Source organism: Mustela erminea, chromosome 21 (genome assembly GCF_009829155.1).
Source record: "Mustela erminea isolate mMusErm1 chromosome 21, mMusErm1.Pri, whole genome shotgun sequence".
Classification (NCBI taxonomy): domain Eukaryota; kingdom Metazoa; phylum Chordata; class Mammalia; order Carnivora; family Mustelidae; genus Mustela; species Mustela erminea.
The window spans coordinates 39,427,338-39,445,241 of NC_045634.1; the positions used below are offsets into that span (position 1 = coordinate 39,427,338).

Sequence of the window (17,904 nt, forward strand, 5' to 3'; positions counted from 1 at the left end):
CGCCGGGCTGCAGAGACACGGCTAAGCAGCAAGGAGGTCCTCCTGGCTTCTCCTCAGCCCCCTCGCCTTCCCACAGCCGTCCCTGCATCCCCACTGAGAGCCACAGCACAGGACGACCCACCTGCACACCTCAGAAGCTTTTATAAATAATTTCAGTATCTGGGTAAAGGAAACTTAACTGAAATGTTGGTCTTTGACAGAAGTGACATTTCACCCTAAACCTAGTCTGCTCAGATGTCATTCACCTGACACTGAAAACCATTCAGCGTGCCCCAGGGGTGGATGTCCCACTTAACTGGGCATCAGTTTGGCACCAAAGCCATCTACAGCATCTGGTAGTGAAACCCCAGAGGCTGGAGGGGGTGGCCCCTCACTGGCACCCCTGGCCCGTACTGCCCGTCTGGCACTGTGTTTGGTAAGGAATTCCTCTATCAGGAAGGACTCATTAAGAGTCACTGAGGTGTCACATACAGATGTAGAGTGAACACACGTATTTGCATCCCAGCAAAGTACTGAGCAGCTGTGCAAAAACACGGAAGAGTCACCTGTACCTTCGGATCTACTTGTTCATCTGCAAAATGGGGTGATGATCCCTATTGCACAAGGAAGTTGAAGGACTTGCCAAATCGGCCGGAAAGAGCCTTTTAAACTAGAGTCACAGTAGAAATACAAGGTATCATGCCCACTGTCACTAGAGGGCTCAAATTCCATGCTGGGAGACACAGATGTATGCAGAGCTCTGGGAGCCACACAACTACTCCCACTTATGCACTAGCCTCCTCCGCCCCAGGGACAGGGAACCAGGTCCTCTTGAGATGGAGCTGTGGCAAAGAGCGCAGACTCGTTCACTGATTTTCCTGACACGCCCATCAGGAAATTGAAAGCTTTTTAAAATCCAGGATCAACCAAACACAATCACCCTTGCTCTTTCAACAACTATGCTCCCTCTGCATTCTGAACTCCACCTGCAAATGGCCCCAGTGGGTGTCTATGTTTCAACAGCCATGATCACCGAAGAGTTCAATAATGTGTAATTAAGCCTCCAAAACCTTATGTAAGAGTGCATTGAGACTCTACATCCAAACAGACATTATAAAAAATATTTGTTCAACCTATATAGAATTTTACAAGCTAAATACCCAGTTACAAACATTCAACTTCAACCCAAGAGTTCACTTAGCCAATACACAACTGAACAGTGTCCCCCCCCCACCCCACCCAGGGAGAATGCACACGGACCATACCCTGCTGACAAACACCATGCCATACACATGGAAGCACAGGCAGAAGCCAGTGGCCGAGGTGCAGCTGAACTAGCTCTCCCCAGCTTTAAGGGCAGAGGGCCAAGAATGCCTCCTGGACCCACACTTGGCAACAAGTGGTGAGGGCACTCAGAGCACAGAAACCGGGCTTCCTGCCTCCGCTCCCACTGCTGGACACTGACCAGCCTCTCGTTGGCAGGGGCCCAGTGATGATCAGAGTCAGTAACCCTTATGCCCTCAGTGAATACCACAGTGCATGTCTGCAAACACACACAAGTCAGCTCCACAAAATGTGTGGGGAAACCTAACAATTTTCCACCCTGATTTTTATATACAAATTACTTCACATTTTTCATTCTGTCAAGTAAGGGTATATCATCTCTCAAAAATCAAAGGCTGCCACATGCTCCACCTGCTTGAGGTATCCTGGTTCAGTCGTTAACGTCAAGCTTTGCAGAGGACACACCACTGCTTTATGGCAAAATCAATTCATTTGTGAAATTTCTTATTCTTAGCTGTCGAATAGGCTGTCTCCAAGGGAAAACGGGATAAATGCTGCACGACAGTGGAGCTTGGGATTAGAACCCCAGCCTACTGTGTATCCCAGATACAGGAGGATATGCGAAGCTTACAACATCCCCAAATGACATGGCAATAAAGCAACTCCAGTGATGATCCAAACCAGGAAGCTTGACTGGCAAAGAACAAAGCATCTCCCAACCCCCTCACTGCTCCAGAAGCATATAACCGTAGTCTGCATCTCTTTCATGGGAGGCTGCCACCATGTGTTAACCTGATCTTGGTTATTCAGAAACTGCACACTAATGTTGTGAGACACAAGAGAGATGATAAGCCACTCACACCGTGAGTCACATACAGCAAGAAAACATTCCAACTTCCTCCACCTTCACAGTGGAAACTGCCTATAAAAGCTCAAAGACAGGCTAACTTTAGTGCTGAAAATAGCCAATCATAATATAATGATGTTTGTGAAGAAGTCACTATCTAAAAAGGTTCTAAACCAACAGGAATGAGCACCATTGTGGTCCAAAATGGCTATTGTAACTGGATGGTGTCCTTGGGTTCCACCGAAGACCAATCAGAGGGAGGTCAGATGCAGGGAGCCAGTTTCCATGAAGGGACACAGACTGTGTGAAACACCGGACCTCACCCCACATGCTGGTCAGACACAGATCCCCCAAAATGGGGTTGAGCGAGGGAGGGGTCCTCAGGGGACCTCAGCAGGTAACCTGCTGAGGACCCCTCAGCAGCCATTCTGATCAAGGCTGGTATGGGATTTGAGTCCAAGACAGCCACTAACATGCCAACCATCCACCTGCATGGTCCACCATGTCAGCCACTCTTCCCCACAAATGGCGCTCATCCCATGCACAGGCTCAACAACAGGGCTCTCCAGAGAGAGGGCAAACTGAAGGCAGACAAAGGGTCAAACAGTCTCCGAAACAAGAAAAGGGAACAGCAGTTAGAAGCACAGCCTGATGTAAATGACTTTAAAATGCAGGAAAGCCTCCACGAGCATTTGTGATCTTTCAAGTGTTTCTTCTTCACGACATAAACACGTGCTGCCTCCCCAACTCTCTGTGTCCCTGAGAAGAACATGAAAAATAAGGCAATTTGTGGTGCTAGTCACAAGAAATCACTCAAGCTCTGTGTATCAACCAAAACTATCATAAGTAATCAAGATACCAAGAGAAGACGATGTTCGTCATGTCTAACCCAGAGAAGGACCACTTCCAATGCGCCATCAGATGTCACTCATCATAGTTTGTCACAGATCTGCTAAGTACATTGACTCCATAATAGCAAAAACACCTACAAGTACTTGCATCTTCTCCTAGGTCCTCAGCTTGACAAACAGAGTTAGTGGAGTATATACAGCATTTCAAAAATAACTAAAGAGCAAAAAGAACATGACAGCCATGGCTCATCCCAAAGCTGTTCTATTCTTGAACTGTGGTAAAACACACATCCCTTAAAATTTACCATCTTAACCATTTTTCAGCGTACAGTTCAGTGACACCACACTCAGGTCATATAAGCATCTCTGCTGTCTACCTCCAGAACCACTTTCTTTTTCCTAAAGTGAAACTCCTGACCCACTCCAATGTGGATCATCATCAAAAATATGAAAATAATTCTATATAGTCACTAAAGTAAAAAAAAAAAGTTCATTCATGTTCATAAGAAACTTTTAGTTTATTAAAATGCAAAAGCAATAACCATTACATCTGAGTCTGAAGAAATTTCTAAACATTTCCTAAATAATTCAGCAGCTTCAGACATACTGGGTCACATTACACAGTAAAAACCAGAATCCAACATCATTCAATTCTGAACAAACTGACACTTGGAGTTATCATTTCAGCCGACTCTACTTTCCTCTCATTTGATATGATTCCTTCCCCAAACCGAGCCTAATGTCATAGCTTTGGGTCTTCTACAACCACTTCTATAATACAAAAATCTTTTAAATTAAATTGCCTAGCAAATGTCCTCAATATTCAAGTCTTACTGGGAGAATTCTTCCTTGGTTTTAAAGGTTGATTACTTGGATTCCTACAGAAAGCAAATAAAACATCTGAATTTGGCAGTATTTCACAAATTAACCCAAAGTTCTTATATAACAGAGTGGTTAAAAATACAGAAAGCTCATTCCAACACTTAAATTCCAGTCAGAGTCCCAGAGAATGGTATTTAACTTTTAATTATTTTTATAATTAATTTCATGCTTCTTAGATTCAGAAACTTGCCTGAAAGATATAAACTAATCATTCCTTCTTTAAATTGTGTTGTAATCACTATTGTTGATGGACATAGTTTACAGAAATCTTTGTTTCTTTGTATGTAACCTATTCATATATTTTTGTTACTAAGCAAGACTTCCAGAATATAGAAAGAGGCTCAAAAAATACCTAACCCTGTTCTCAATAAACTTCCCTGTAAGTGTGCTCAAAGTCACAGCTAATGTATGTCTGAACAGGTGATGTAACAGTGGCCACTACTATTGTTGATAAAATAGGGTTGGTGATATAACCTGTCCATGATCATAAGTAAAAAAATAAATATCCTACTTTTCCCCAAAATACTTGGTGTTTCACAGTGTAATGCATAATACAGAAAAATAACTTACTGACCACTTTAGAATGAGATTTCAGTAATCATGCTAGCTAGTTAATATGCTGTTTATATTAAAAGCAGAGTACACCCCAACACATTATACTCTTCTGACTCCTAAAGAGTCCATTATGGTTCATTTTATTACAGCTGGGAAACATAAGGAAATGTCAGCGCAATTCTGTTTTATACCCAACACAAGTATCCTGGGATGCAGACATATCTGAGAGGACACAGCTGATCCCAGAAAGGAGTAATTCTCAGAACTAGTCCTCAGCAGAAAAGACAGACACTTCCATCTTTTCCTCAGGACCTGCTATTTCTTTGATGAAAATGCCCCAAATTAGAAAACCCACAGGGGAGAGTAACTAAGACGAAGACCCATAGAACAACAAGCTCCACATGATCTTCGTGTTTCTTTGTTTCTGAACTTTAACACAACAAACTTCCAAAGCTTTCTTTTCAGGGACCAGCCCTCCCCCATCATGCTTGCTTAAAAGTAATGCAAACGACCTCACCTACAACCTCCAGCCACCTGCATCTGTGAGCAGTCACACGGTATACACCCTCCCATTGAGAGACACCCATCCTTCTGTGTTTTCATTGAGACCCTCAGGACTTTAAGCACAGATCATCTGCCCGGCTCCCAACCAGACTGCTGGCAGTGTTGATGGTGAACGGACCACCAAGGCGTTCCATGCTAGCCGGAAATGGTGCTCCTCCTTAATGAGGAAGCATGGCCATCAAAATCAACAACTTTGAAACTCACATATTCAACTTCAAAAGATAACCAGTTTCCCTTAAAACTCCAGGACAACTATCACCTAAATCTATTTGCTCCATCAAAAACAGATCTTTGAGCTCAGGCTATAACTCACTACAAAACTGAACACTCCAGTGTTGTGCTTGTTTGGTCAATAGACAATCTTGCCCTAGAGCAACAGCTATGAAAACAAGATGCCTACATTATACAGTCATATTCCTCAAATTTTCCGTGTCATACAACCTATGCTCTCAAAGCAAAAGAACAAAATCTATTTACCTGTATTCCTGTCTGGTAAGATACAGCAATGCTTCTGCAAAATGCCGGGCAACACCTGTTTCAAAACACATAAATAAAACACGTTTGGTTATTGTTCAGGTAGAGAAAGGTATCTCACTCATGTGGTGAGTGTTTTACTAATAAGGTCATTCAGTGCTGCAGAGTCCTCACGCCCAGAATGCTCTAATAAATTAAACAATACAGAAAAATTTTGATGACATACATTTTTCATCAGAAAGGTTAATCAGGTAGGTGTGCTCATTGTAAATGCTGTTCCAGAACGGTAATGCAGTTCTATTTAATGTATGCCCCTAATGGGTCCTGGGAGTATTTTGAAAGCTGCTCTCAAGGGACTCCTACAATAAGGCAAATGGTCCCGCCAATTTGTGTGATGGCTCTTAAAATATTAGATGCAATTAGAGCCTGAAAGTGGAGGACTGCTGGGGCAGTATAGTACCGGGCCTGCCTCGTAGGATCTAAGCAGAGATGCTTTCATCCAGGGTGAGTCACAAAGAGGAATGGGGAAGAGAAGTCTGCGTTTACAGTCACAGTTTGGTAGGAAATGATGAAGGAAATACCTTACTTGATAAGGGAAGGTGGAAGTAATGGGAAATGGCTTTCCCTAGAAAATTTAGCACTGTGAGCACAGACGAAAAGCACCCACAGTGAAGAGATCTCTGTGGGGATTTACGGCGATGCATTCTAAACTCAACCAGAGCAAAGGCTGAGCTTCCGCCCTGAATTCTCCACAGGTGCAGCTGCAGCCATTCCTCCCAAACTCCCAGCCCAGAAACAGGCCTTACTTATCCTGGAGCATGGATTTAGTGGAGGCGGGGGAGAGGGGAGGACGGTGCACAGGGGCCCCACCCAGCCCATGCCCTCAACCGCCTTGGGCCCAGGACTCACACAGCTACTTCTGACAGATGGGACAGCAGTCACAAAGCCTCCCTCTGTGACCCTCCTCCATGCCTCTGCCATCCCTCGGCACTGGGGAAAGAATAATTCTTGCCCAAGTATCATCAATTGCAGACAAGACAGCATGACCAATTTTCAACTCTAAACAAATCCAAGAGACAGAAGACAAAGCAATAATCAAATAAGAACCTACTAAATCCAAAATGTGGAATTAAAAGTTCAGAAAGACATCTCCTACTCCTGTAAAGCTAACAGTTTCGTTGGGACCATGAGGGATTGATGAAAATACCAAAGCACACCACAAAAAGTCAATGCCATCACCTGACTCCACCACCTGCACCAGGGCTCTCCACTCACCAGGTCTGAAACTGGCATCATTCTGGCACTATTCTCTCCCTCACTGGCCCCTAGCCTTCAAGGTCAGATAAGGAAATAATGCACACACGCACACGCATGTACACATGTACACATGCCCTGGGTTCCCTGGGAATCTTCAATCCTTCTCATTCAGGGCCAATACACTTGTTTACGGACTTTTCCAGCAATTTCCAAAAAGCCTTACAGGTTAATACCAGGCCTAAGAAATAATCTCCCTCAAAAAAAAAAAAAGAGGGATGGTCTTGTGCGTCGGCGACACGCTGCGAACAGAGGGATGGTCTTGTGCGTCGGCGACACGCTGCGAACAGAGGGATGGTCTTGTGCGTCGGCGACACGCTGCGAACAGAGGGATGGTCTTGTGCGTCGGCGACACGCTGCGAACAGAGGGATGGTCTTGTGCGTCGGCGACACGCTGCGAACAGAGTGACCGCCTGGAGGATAGGAGCAGGAGTCTCCACAGAGGCTCACCCAGGTCCCGCAGGTGCACAGCCCTCCTGCACTCCCAGCCCCTGTGAGCACCCAGAGGGGGCGTGCTGGCTGCTCCACTGCAAAGCCCCGGACTGGTCTCTCAACCCACAGTCTCCTCCCCGGTGGCATATCAAACATGCCACTTCTGGTTTATTTTTCTAAGGAAATACTAGCAACTGCTACACCACAGAAATGTTCACAATGGAGGTACAGGTGCATCCCTAATGTCAATCTTAGCTCCAAATTACCCAGCTGACTCCGTTCCACAAGGGCCCTTCAAGAAGGAGAAATGGAATCTGGATCCATTAGCCACCACACGATCCGGCCAGTACCTTGGTGCTGCTGGTGTTTTCATCCAGATGAGCTGAATTCAAGGTGACATGATGAGGGTCCCACAGAAGGTCGGGCCCGGGAACCAGAGGGGCGCATGAAGTGAGGTCAGGTGACACAGCACAGAGGAAGGGAGGGTAGTCAGGAGTGGAGCTTGGCACCTGGGTTGGCCCTACATAGCAGAGGCACTGTCTTCCCCCAACTAACCCCCATCAGATGTGGCAGCTCTAGACTAAACCCCTTCCCTGGTCCGGGGGTCTGGGCAGTGCACAGAATCACTGGGAGGGATCCACGTGGTAAAGTGAGGTTCCTTTCAGATTCAGTGATTCACACCTGGGCAGGGGCACACGCCCCATCAGGGTCTTCTGCAGAACTAGGAAACCCCCAGGGCCTGGACGTGCTACAACAACTGCACCCCCTGCGGTGGTGGAGGTCCTTCCAGGGGTGTCCCTGTCACGTGGCCAAGTTGTGTTAGAGAAGAAAGAGCTTGAGAGCCATGGATTTAGGCAAACAAACCCCAGCTTACGGGACAAGTGATTCTAAAAAACTATTCTGGTGCCCACGCCCAGCTCCCCTTGGTTAATCCTCAGTGGCCCTCCGTGCCCGACCCTCGGATCCGACAACTCCAGCCCTCACATTCCCCCACTCCCATCCAGATGCTGCACGACCTGCCACCAACCTGCCACGACACGGCCACTTCCTCAGTACAAGGCTCCACCGAGGCAGCCCTCCCGCCCTTCACCACCGTGGATTCTGCAGGCTGCGTGGCTCTTCTGGGACCTCAAGCAGGAGAATATTAGGGTCCACAGAAATTACAAACAGTCATGGTGGACTTCACCTGCAATCTTTCTGAAGGCGGCCAATTTGTGTTCAAAAATGGCAGACACACGTCATCTTGACAGGTCCCTCCTAGCTGCAGCCACGGGTGAGACACTGGTGTTCAGTCTTAGGAAAAGGCCCCATGCACACCTCTGCCTCCTCCAGCACGGGCTGAGGGGGCAGGAAGTGGGACTCCCACGTGCATCCCTCGATCTCAAGGGTCCCTTCCTGCCCAGCAGTTACTCCAAAGCTCAATGCCGCCAGCCTGCCTATTCCAGGAAAGCATGCAACCGCTGAGGGTAACTGGGGGACATCGGGCAAGGCACGTCACAGGCAGCTGGGGTCAAACAGCGCCTGTCCAACCGATGCCTGGGTCTTCCTTGAGCACCTGCCCAAGTGCCCAGGAGTATGACGCCAACACCACATGCTTTAGGAGGCCACAGCTGCTAATCACATCCTCCGTGCCCTATCCCTATCTCTCCCCAAAGCATCAATGTCAAGGTGTCACTGCAACCCATATCCTCAGCCCTCTCTGGGGTGCCTTCTTTGATGCATCAGGTCAGAAGTGCAGGAGCAAATCCCGCTTGTGCAACACCGCGCTCCCCGGCCCACAGGCTCAGGAAGCGTGAATCAGTGAGGGCAATCCGAATCCGAAACGGTGCTGGTCAGGTGCACTGTCCACACCTGAAGTGCTTGCAAGACTGCGGCCGCCACACCGGACAGCACCGACGGCAAACGTCAGCATCGTTTTTCAGATGAAGAAAACAAGATTTGGAGGTGAAGTCCTGTGTCACCTACACCCAAATTTAGAAATAAAGAATCGTTTAAGTGTTGTTATTTTGTCCTCACCACTCCCCAGTTTCTCTGGGCACATGTCCCTCTGTTCCTGCGTGGTCATTCTGGCTGGTATCACGAGAAGCCAGGTGTGGACTCAGCAAGCCGTGGTTGCCTAGAGGTCCTCAGAGCCTTGCTTCCGGTGGTTCCTACGGCGAGTTCATGTTGTGCCCTTTCCGTCTCAGAAATCTACCACGCAACGCAACGTGCCCCCCAAGCCTGTGACAGATGTGTTCTGCGGCGTGTCGAGAGCACAGGTTTACACAGAGTCACTCCAACAACTCTTACTGGATAATTTAACGCTTTGCAAAGAGCGGCAGGCTGTTCCCACAAGAAGCTGTGTCGTGTGACCCTCATCAATGAGACAGACAGCCCTTCCATTTCACAGGCGAGGACTGAGGACTCCCCCGGGGCTAACAGGCCTCTCCCCCACACACCCCCGGCACTCTCCCGGGCCATGTGAGAGGCAGTTAGGAGAGGATACACTGGCCGCAGGGCGCAAAGCCAGACTGAGGCTGGGACCAGAGCTCCGACCAGCTGGCCCCCACCTGGCTGCCACCCCGGGGTCCTGCGCACCCCTCGTGGGCTCAGCTGCATGCAGCATCAGGAGATGGCACTGCCAGCCAGGAGCTCTGTCTGTCTGCAGCGGCCACCTGGAGCCGCTGGCCAGGGGAGATGAGCGTCCGACACACAGCGCGCCTGCTGGCACGCAGCTCCCACGAGACCGCGTCCAGGGCGGCCGTGAGGGAGCAGCGAGTCCACACACGTTCCCACACGTGGACGAGGAAGTGCTCACATGCTGGCAACGTCCATCCCTCACGGTGCAGGTCCCCACACACACAGGCAGCGTCTGTGACCGAGCACAGGGTCCCCGGAGCCCCAGACACCAGCATCAGGACTGTGCTCTGGGGCAGGCCACGTACCCCCAGCATTCTCATCTGTGGCATGTCCAGGACATGGGGCCCAAGGGGGCTTTCTGCAGCACAAGCCAGCAAACCAGTACAATCTCCCTCGGTCAAGGGGCACACACTCTGCGCCAGCGCTATGCAGGGTGCTGGGAAAGCACAGAGTGCCCGGCCGGCTGGTCGCTGCTCAAGGGCTCAAGAGCCCAGTGGACATGCAGCGCCGGGGCTGACGGTCTGTGCCAAGCGCCGGCATGTGCCAAGCATCCATGTCCCATGAAGTGTTCACACCACAACCCAGAGAAGGGACACGAACCCTCTGGGAGGTGATGGGTGCGTCTGTGACCGTGACTACAGGGACGGAGTATGTATCCAAACACACTCCTCACACTGTCCGAGTCAAACCGTGCTGGGTCTCGTGTGTCAGCTGGGAAAGTCTTCCACCCCAAATGTTCAATAAAGTTTTCCTGTGCCTTTAAACACACAGGCTTGTGGACACACACGGACATGCACACGGAAACACACAGTACATTTCTACAAAATCCCCCGTGACACTGGCGCTCGCTGGCCAGGAAGATGTGTCCTTGGGGAACCACCCACACACCGGGGATGCTACGTGTCTACACAGCAACATACTCAAATCGTCCGTCCTTCTACACACACGGTCCAACGTGGTCATAAGTCGGCAAAGTGGCCACGGGACAAATCACACAGAAGAGCAGAGTGTGTGAGCGCCCATGAAAAAGACTTCAGCCTCCCTTTGACAGGTGAGGAGCAGACAGAGGGCCTTCGTAGCAGAGCCAGAAATCAAGGATCTGACTGTCCCCTGACAAAGCTCCTGATGAGGACGCTCGTGGTTCGGGGCTCGGAAGCACAGCGTGTATCCAGAGCAGGCGTGGGGCACACGAGCACAGGCCCCCTCCCCACACCCAGGGACACGAGCCAGAGGGGACCAGAGAACAAGGGGCTGGGGTGGCGTCCTGGGGCCACAGAGCCCAGCTCCAGCTGGTTACGAGCCTTGCACACTCAACCAAGCTGCCGCAGAGCCCAGCTCCGGCTGGTTACGAGCCTTGCACACTCAACCGAGCTGCCGCAGAGCCCAGCTCCAGCTTCCCCGGGAGAGCAGCGGGCGGTCCGCTCCCCCAGGCCTCACATCCCTGAGCAGGACACTGGGGTATTCTCCTCTGGAGACTGAAACAGGCAGAGAGAACATACCTCCGGTTGATGCAGGCCTTCCAGTTAAAACTGGCTTGCCACTAGATCTGTGGAAAATTCCACCAGCCAATAAGCCCCACTTACTCACCAAAAACAAAGTCTGCATGAATGTTTAATGTCTCACACTTAATGAAGACCACAGCTGAGCATTACCATGCGTTTGAAGAGACCCCCACTTTGAGAACGACAGACAAAATCAGAGGAAACAGAAACAGTACCAGAAACAAGAGGACTTTTTTTTTTAAGATTTTATTTTTATTTATTTGAGAGCAAGAGACACCTCAGATGGGGGATGGAGCAGAGGGAGAAGCAGGCTCCCCACTGAGCAGAGAGCCCGATGCGGGGCTCCATCCCAGGACCCCGAGATCATGACCCGAGCTGAAGGTAGAGGTTTCACGGAGCCACCCAGTGCACCCCAAAACCCATCTGAACTCAGTCTTTACCTCATTATTCAAAATGTGTCCAGGAAACCTGGATAAAGGCCAAAACTGGGCTAGGAGTAAGAAGCAAACTCGGGTCCAGTCCAGAGTCACTTTGACAAAACATTCAGAAAGGGCGGTAGAATGAGGAGTTGGCCAAAGGCTTCTATTTAAGCAACAGGAATGAAGACGGCGGGTGTTAGTGAGGGAACAGAGGGCGGAGCAGGGGAGCAGAACAGAAGAACAGACCCTCATGGATACGGTCAACGCCGCGGCCAAGAAGCAGCAGCAGCTCAGTGAGGCTGACACAGGGGTCTTCCCACCAAAGGTGCAGAGGCAACCGGGCGCCTACACAGAAAATAATGAACCCTGACACACAGCTCACAGCCTCACAAACATTAACTTGAAATAAATCAGATTAAATGTAAAAGGCAACATTCCAGATCCCCTAGCAGACAACAGGGAAGAAAACCCTAGATGCCCTTTCTCATGGCGATGGCATTTTAGGCACAACAGCAAAGGCTCTGCCATGGAAGAAAGAGTTGGTAAGTGGCACTTCACGAAAATTAAACACTTCTGCTGTGTGAGACACACGTTCCAGAGAAGACAACAAGCCACAGACAGGAGGAAATATTTGCAAAAGACTCATCTCTTAAAGCACGATTATCTTCCAAATATGCAAAGAACACTTAAAACCCAGCAGGAAAACACACAAGTCAATCCAAACATGGGCCAAAGACCCTGACACACATCTCACCAAACATCTGACCAAAGGAGTTACACAAAAGCCTAAGTGAGACCCCGCCTCGGCACCCGTGGAAATGGCCAGCATGCAGAGCGCTGACCCAGCGCGTGCTGGTGGGGATGTGGTGCCCGGGGCTCCCCCTCACCACTGGTGGGAGGTAGACTGGTACCGCCACAGCAGGAGAGGGGCTGACTGCTTCCTACAAAACTGACCGCACCCTTCAGGTACAATTCAGAAATCCTGCTCCTTGCTATTTCCCAAAGTGGCTGAAAACCTACGCCCACACAAAACCTGCATGTGGATTTTACAGCAGGGCTATCGTAACTCCAAAACCTGGAAGCAAGCAGGCAAGATGTCCTCCAGCAGGTAAATGGATAAAATGGTCCTTCCAGACAAACAACATTACTCAACACAAAAAAAGAAATGAGCCACCCAACCATGAAGACACGGGGAAACCTCCATGTGCTTCACCCAGTGGAGGAAGCCAGTCTGAGGGCTACTTGCTCTGTGATTCCAACTCTGTGACCTGCTGGACAAGGCAGAACTACAGACACAGTAAACAGATGAGTGGCTTCCAGGGGATGACGACGGAGAGGGAGACTTGGGGGTGGGGGGGCTGGAGGGGGAGGGCGGGGGCTGGGGTGGGGGGGCAGGGGAGCACAGAGGGTTTAGGCGGTGACACTACTCCGTGTGACCCTGTCATGGCAGGTAGGAGTCCCCACACATTCGTGTAAACCCCTGAGCGTGCGACACCAACAGTGACCCTGACGTGCACTGAGGATGTGGTGGATGAAGACGTGTCCACGGGGGCTCATCAGTGGCGACGACGCCCCGACCAGAGGGGACGGAGGTAGCGGGGGAGAGGAGGTGGTGGGATGGGGGCAGACGTCATTTGCCCCCAGAGATCTGTGCCTTTTGCACAATTTGCTATTAATGTGCAACTGCTCTGGAAAAAAAAAAAAATCTCCAAAAAGAATTTTTCCTTCACATGAAACATAAGCATTTCTGGGCGGACAGGAATGGTTTCAGCATACAGTGAACAGAGGTCCTGCTGTGGATGCCCTTCCCTACCGGCTCCTGGCTCTGACTTGGTGCCCACCCCCAGGGCCTCCCCTGGATCCTTCCTCCTTGACCCTGACAGATCTTGATGGCCCCTGTAGGCAGGAAGTCTATGACCTCCACAGACTTGGGATGACGTTGCTGCCCAAATCTCCAGCATGATTGATGTGCTCCCTTAGGTTGAGGAGCTATCTGTGAACTGCTCTGCAAAACACACAGGAATTCCCAGACACGTACCCCTGAAACACTGATGATTCCACATCCTGTTATGGAACAGAAAGAGAGATGTCAACACAAACATTAAAAATCAACTCACCAGACAGAATTAATAGCTCCCCTTCACGGCTATGGCAGTAAAACAACAACACTACCACACCAAAGTCCCTCTCAAACCACAAAAGCATCCCTTCCGCAGCCACAGACACACAGTTCAGGGCATATGTGCAGAGCGAGGTCAATAGTCCCCTCATCCTAGAAACACGGCCAGGGGTACATAAACACCGAGGGGGACAGGAAGCCCCTCCAGCTCCACCACGCCTTCGCGACACACACCCCTGCAGGAAGCTGGCACAGAGACGCCGCGCATCGTGGCTGCGACGTGAATAAGTGAATGGATCCACGAGCCCTGCGACACCACTAAGCATGATCACATGACCTGAACACCAAAATGAAACGCCATTGGCAATGTGGTGGTGCAACCATCTTACGGAGGCCAAACAAGGCTCTGCCTGTGATTTTAGGGGAGAAAGGGAAAACCCTGAAGTCACTTCACTGCAGAGAACTCTGGCTGAAATCGCATGGAGGTGTAGGTGCCACACAACCAAATACTGACAGGTCATGTTCCCTAGGCTGTCCTCAACAATACTGTATCTGATGTTAAAGCAGTCACACACCTGATGCCCTGCCAGAGGCCAGGACCCAAAGCAAAATCTCACACCCAGCTCCTGTGCTGTTGGAAAGCACTGGGGGCTGGTGAGTTTCCCAGACCACGTGCTCCGGAAGCCTGGGTGCCACTCAGTCCTCAAACCAAGGAGCAACTTTCAAAGCAGAGAACCATATATTGTGTGAGCTGTGGAGTATTTCCACCCATGATAACCCCCTTCTAAGTGCATGATGGACAAGAGTTTTCAGCCTGAAAAGAACTGTTCTTTGCAACAAGTGCAGAGGACCCAGGCAGCCACCTCTGCACGCTCACATGGCGCATCTCTGTGTGCTGTCCATGTGTGAAAACACTAGCAATCAGCTGACTTACAGAATGGCACTGTGATCAGAAACACCATCTTTCCTCCCCAACGTGCTCAAACACTTTCTCCAGGGTGATCACAGCTGCCACAGATGGCTCACGTGGCCCAGCTGTGTGGTCCCTCGGGGTAGATGTTAACTGTCCAGCTGTGAGCCTGGCTGCCCAGCTGTGCACTTGACTAGCCTCAGGGTGTCCAGATAGAACCCTGGTTTCTGCCTGTGTCTGAGGTGTTTCCAGGAGAGACAAGCACTGGACCCCACTCCTGGCCCCATGGTGCACAGTCCTGTCCCATGCCCCGAGTGCCTCAGGACAGCAGAAGCTGGAGGACGGAGGGACCTGGACCTCCACTCCTGCTTCACTGCAGCAGCTGGGACACCTTAGCACGTCCACTGCCCTCGGACTGAAGACGGACGTGCCGTCTCCTGGTCTTTGGATGCCCCGGGCCTGCAGATGCAGACTGCTGGCTTCTCGGCCTACGAAAGTGCATGAGCTGCTTCTCACACTAGATCTCGTCTCGGACAGAGACAGAGGGAGGCAGACGGCTGTGACATATGGACACACAGATGAATTCTGCTCCGGAGAACCCTGACTAATGCCACAGACTCCTCCGGTTCCTGCTGACAAGCTCACACCCCACTGTGTCTCGATGCCTGGAGAGGAGGTCCTCAGCCGCACTGCCTGGAGGACCCGTTCAGTGCACCCACCTGGTGAGCGGCCTACGCCAACACCTGATTCCACAGGCCCGGCTGGCGGTGCCCTGTGAGGGAAGGTGGCCCAGGTGGACCAGCCAGGGACCCCTGTGCTAACAGCTCATCCCAGGCTCGCCCAGGGAGGGACAGGGCTATGGGGAGGCCAAGGTCGCTGTCCACAGCAGGGGTGCTGCTCATGCACTTGTGTGGCTTCTGGATCATTCCCCACTTTTTACTGGACGACACTGAGAATTGCAGGAGCTATTCTGACTCCTGAGTCCCGCTTACTGTGGGAAATCCCGAAGGACAGGAGATGGCCCTTCCGTGGGACAGTGAGCAGGGCAGCTGTGTTGGGGGTGGAAGTGCAGAAACAAGGCATCAGCGTGAGGTCCTAAAGCCAGGGAAGCCAACCATAACATGCCCGAAAAGGATGATGAGAGGAGAGGCTGCAGGGCCGGCCGTGCCCTGGGAGCAGGGCCTCCACGCTGCCCGGTGCTCTCTGCTCAAGAAGTGCCTCCTCACATGGCCCCTGTATCTGTCCTCCTTCTGGAAGCCAGAATAGCAAGAGCCCCTGTGCCCTCCTGCTGAAGGTTGGCTTGGGAGAAACCAAGCTGATCTGGAAAGGTAGCCCCAGGCTCATGGGGTGCTGACAGGGTCTTTAGGATGTAGAAAATGAAGCGCCCCACAGCAGCCTGCCCTCTAAGCCTCATGAAGGAGTCAAACAGCCCATTTCTGAAAGTCCTTGGGCTGCACAGTGTGGGAGCCTTGTGCCAGGAAGCTCCAAGACATGCACGTGCTTTGTACCAAATCATCACACCCCTCAAAAGTGAGAACAACTAAGAAAAGTTGCAGATACTTCCATTCTTGTAAGAGAAGCCATTTAACTTAATTTTACAGAACATTTATCTGAGCTTAAAAATAGCAGAAACTGGCACATAATGAGTTTGGACCAGCTGTTTCACTACATTGGCCCTCATATTTGTTTTTCTAAATTTCAGGAACTATTGATTGACGAAGTTAGGAACTTAGGAACTAATTAAGAGCTCACACTGTACCAAGAGCTCTGAAAAGGCGTAGCAATTTAAATGATGTGAAGAAATATCATCTCTAACTTTTTTAAAATGAACCAATGCGAGCAGTCACCGAGAGGACTGGTCGTCTGGCCCCACCACTGACAGGCTGTCCCACGGAGGGCAGCCGCGAGTGTCCCAGAGAATTCGATCCACACAGGGACGAAGACCACTGACACTTCAGAAAACCTGAGGGCTTCAAAGAGCTCCATCATTCTCGTGGAAGTAGGGGTAACTGTCTCCTCTGAAAGTTCAAGAATATCCAACATCTGATTTATAAAGTACCTACCGGACCCAATACTCCTCTCGTCACACACACACCCCCATGCCAGGACCCCACAGAACCGCAGGGACTGGGCTCACTGGCAAGCCTTCCTCACTCGATCTGCCAGTGTGGGACCCCATTGCCTTGACTTCCGGCTCCTTCCCAGTCTTCGCTGCGAATCCTTGCCTCTTCCTGTCTCTCGTACTCCATGCTGAGGACACAACCACCAGCTCCCCTATGTCACCCCTGGGTCCTGGTCCTAAACCCTGAGCCCTCAGAGAGACACACACAACTGCCTACTTGATCACACTCGCATGTCTCATGGGACCTCAAAATTAATTTGTCCCCCAAACAGTCTTGCCTCCAACTGAGCTCCCTGCACACACGGGGCCAGCACACCATCCCTGGCACAGGGCCCTGCCTCGCCCTGCAGTCCCCAGTCCTCTGTGGGAAGCCTGTTCCCACCGTGGCAGACCTGGCCAGGGCCGCACCACCCACCCCACTGCTGTCCCACCCCAGGCTACCAGCACCTCAGTAGCCCAGCCCCCTCCTGACCACCCTGCCTGCTCCCACTCTCGTGCCCTCATAACTGGTCCTCAGAGGCACACCAAGGTAATCCTCTAAGCCAGTCTTTACGTCAGTCTCGGCCCAGAACACTCTGACAACTCCTCAGAGAACTTGGTCCCTCAACGCCTCCAAGCCCCAGAGTTCTGTGACAGGAGCCAATGACCTTAGGCCCACTCAAGAGTTCAAGCCACACCAGCCCTACCATCAGCCAAGCACACCCCAGGGACTCTGCACGTGCTGCCCTCTGCTGGCAAGCTCTCCTCCAGGGTGTCCTCACTGACCACTGGCCTCAGAGGCCTGCGGAGTCTCCTCATCAGTGAGCCTCCCCCACTTCTCAACAATGCTACGGCTCTGCGTCCAGTCCTCCGCCCTTCCTCCACCACACTCCCTCACAGCTCACACAGCCTGGGGCTCCCACCTGTGTCTGTCTGCTCAGAGGGAGCAAAAGCTCTGGGGAGGCAGGACTGTCTGTGGTGGTCACACTGTGACCTCTGGGCACACAGCTGTGGCTGACACGTGGCACGCCAGAAAAACTGTCTGCTGTGAT

General features: G+C 51.0%; 1 protein-coding gene across 3 annotated transcripts in view; it reads right to left on the reverse strand.

Moving 5' to 3' along the window:
• Window positions 1-17,904, reverse strand: part of DLGAP2 (DLG associated protein 2) — a 779,475-nt gene that overhangs the window by 587,809 nt on the left and 173,762 nt on the right. For all 3 annotated transcript variants that reach the window (XM_032329112.1, XM_032329109.1, XM_032329110.1), the window contains one exon: window positions 5,440-5,494. In XM_032329112.1, coding sequence (XP_032185003.1) covers window positions 5,440-5,494 — 55 coding nt within the window. The remainder of the gene's footprint in view (window positions 1-5,439; window positions 5,495-17,904) is intronic.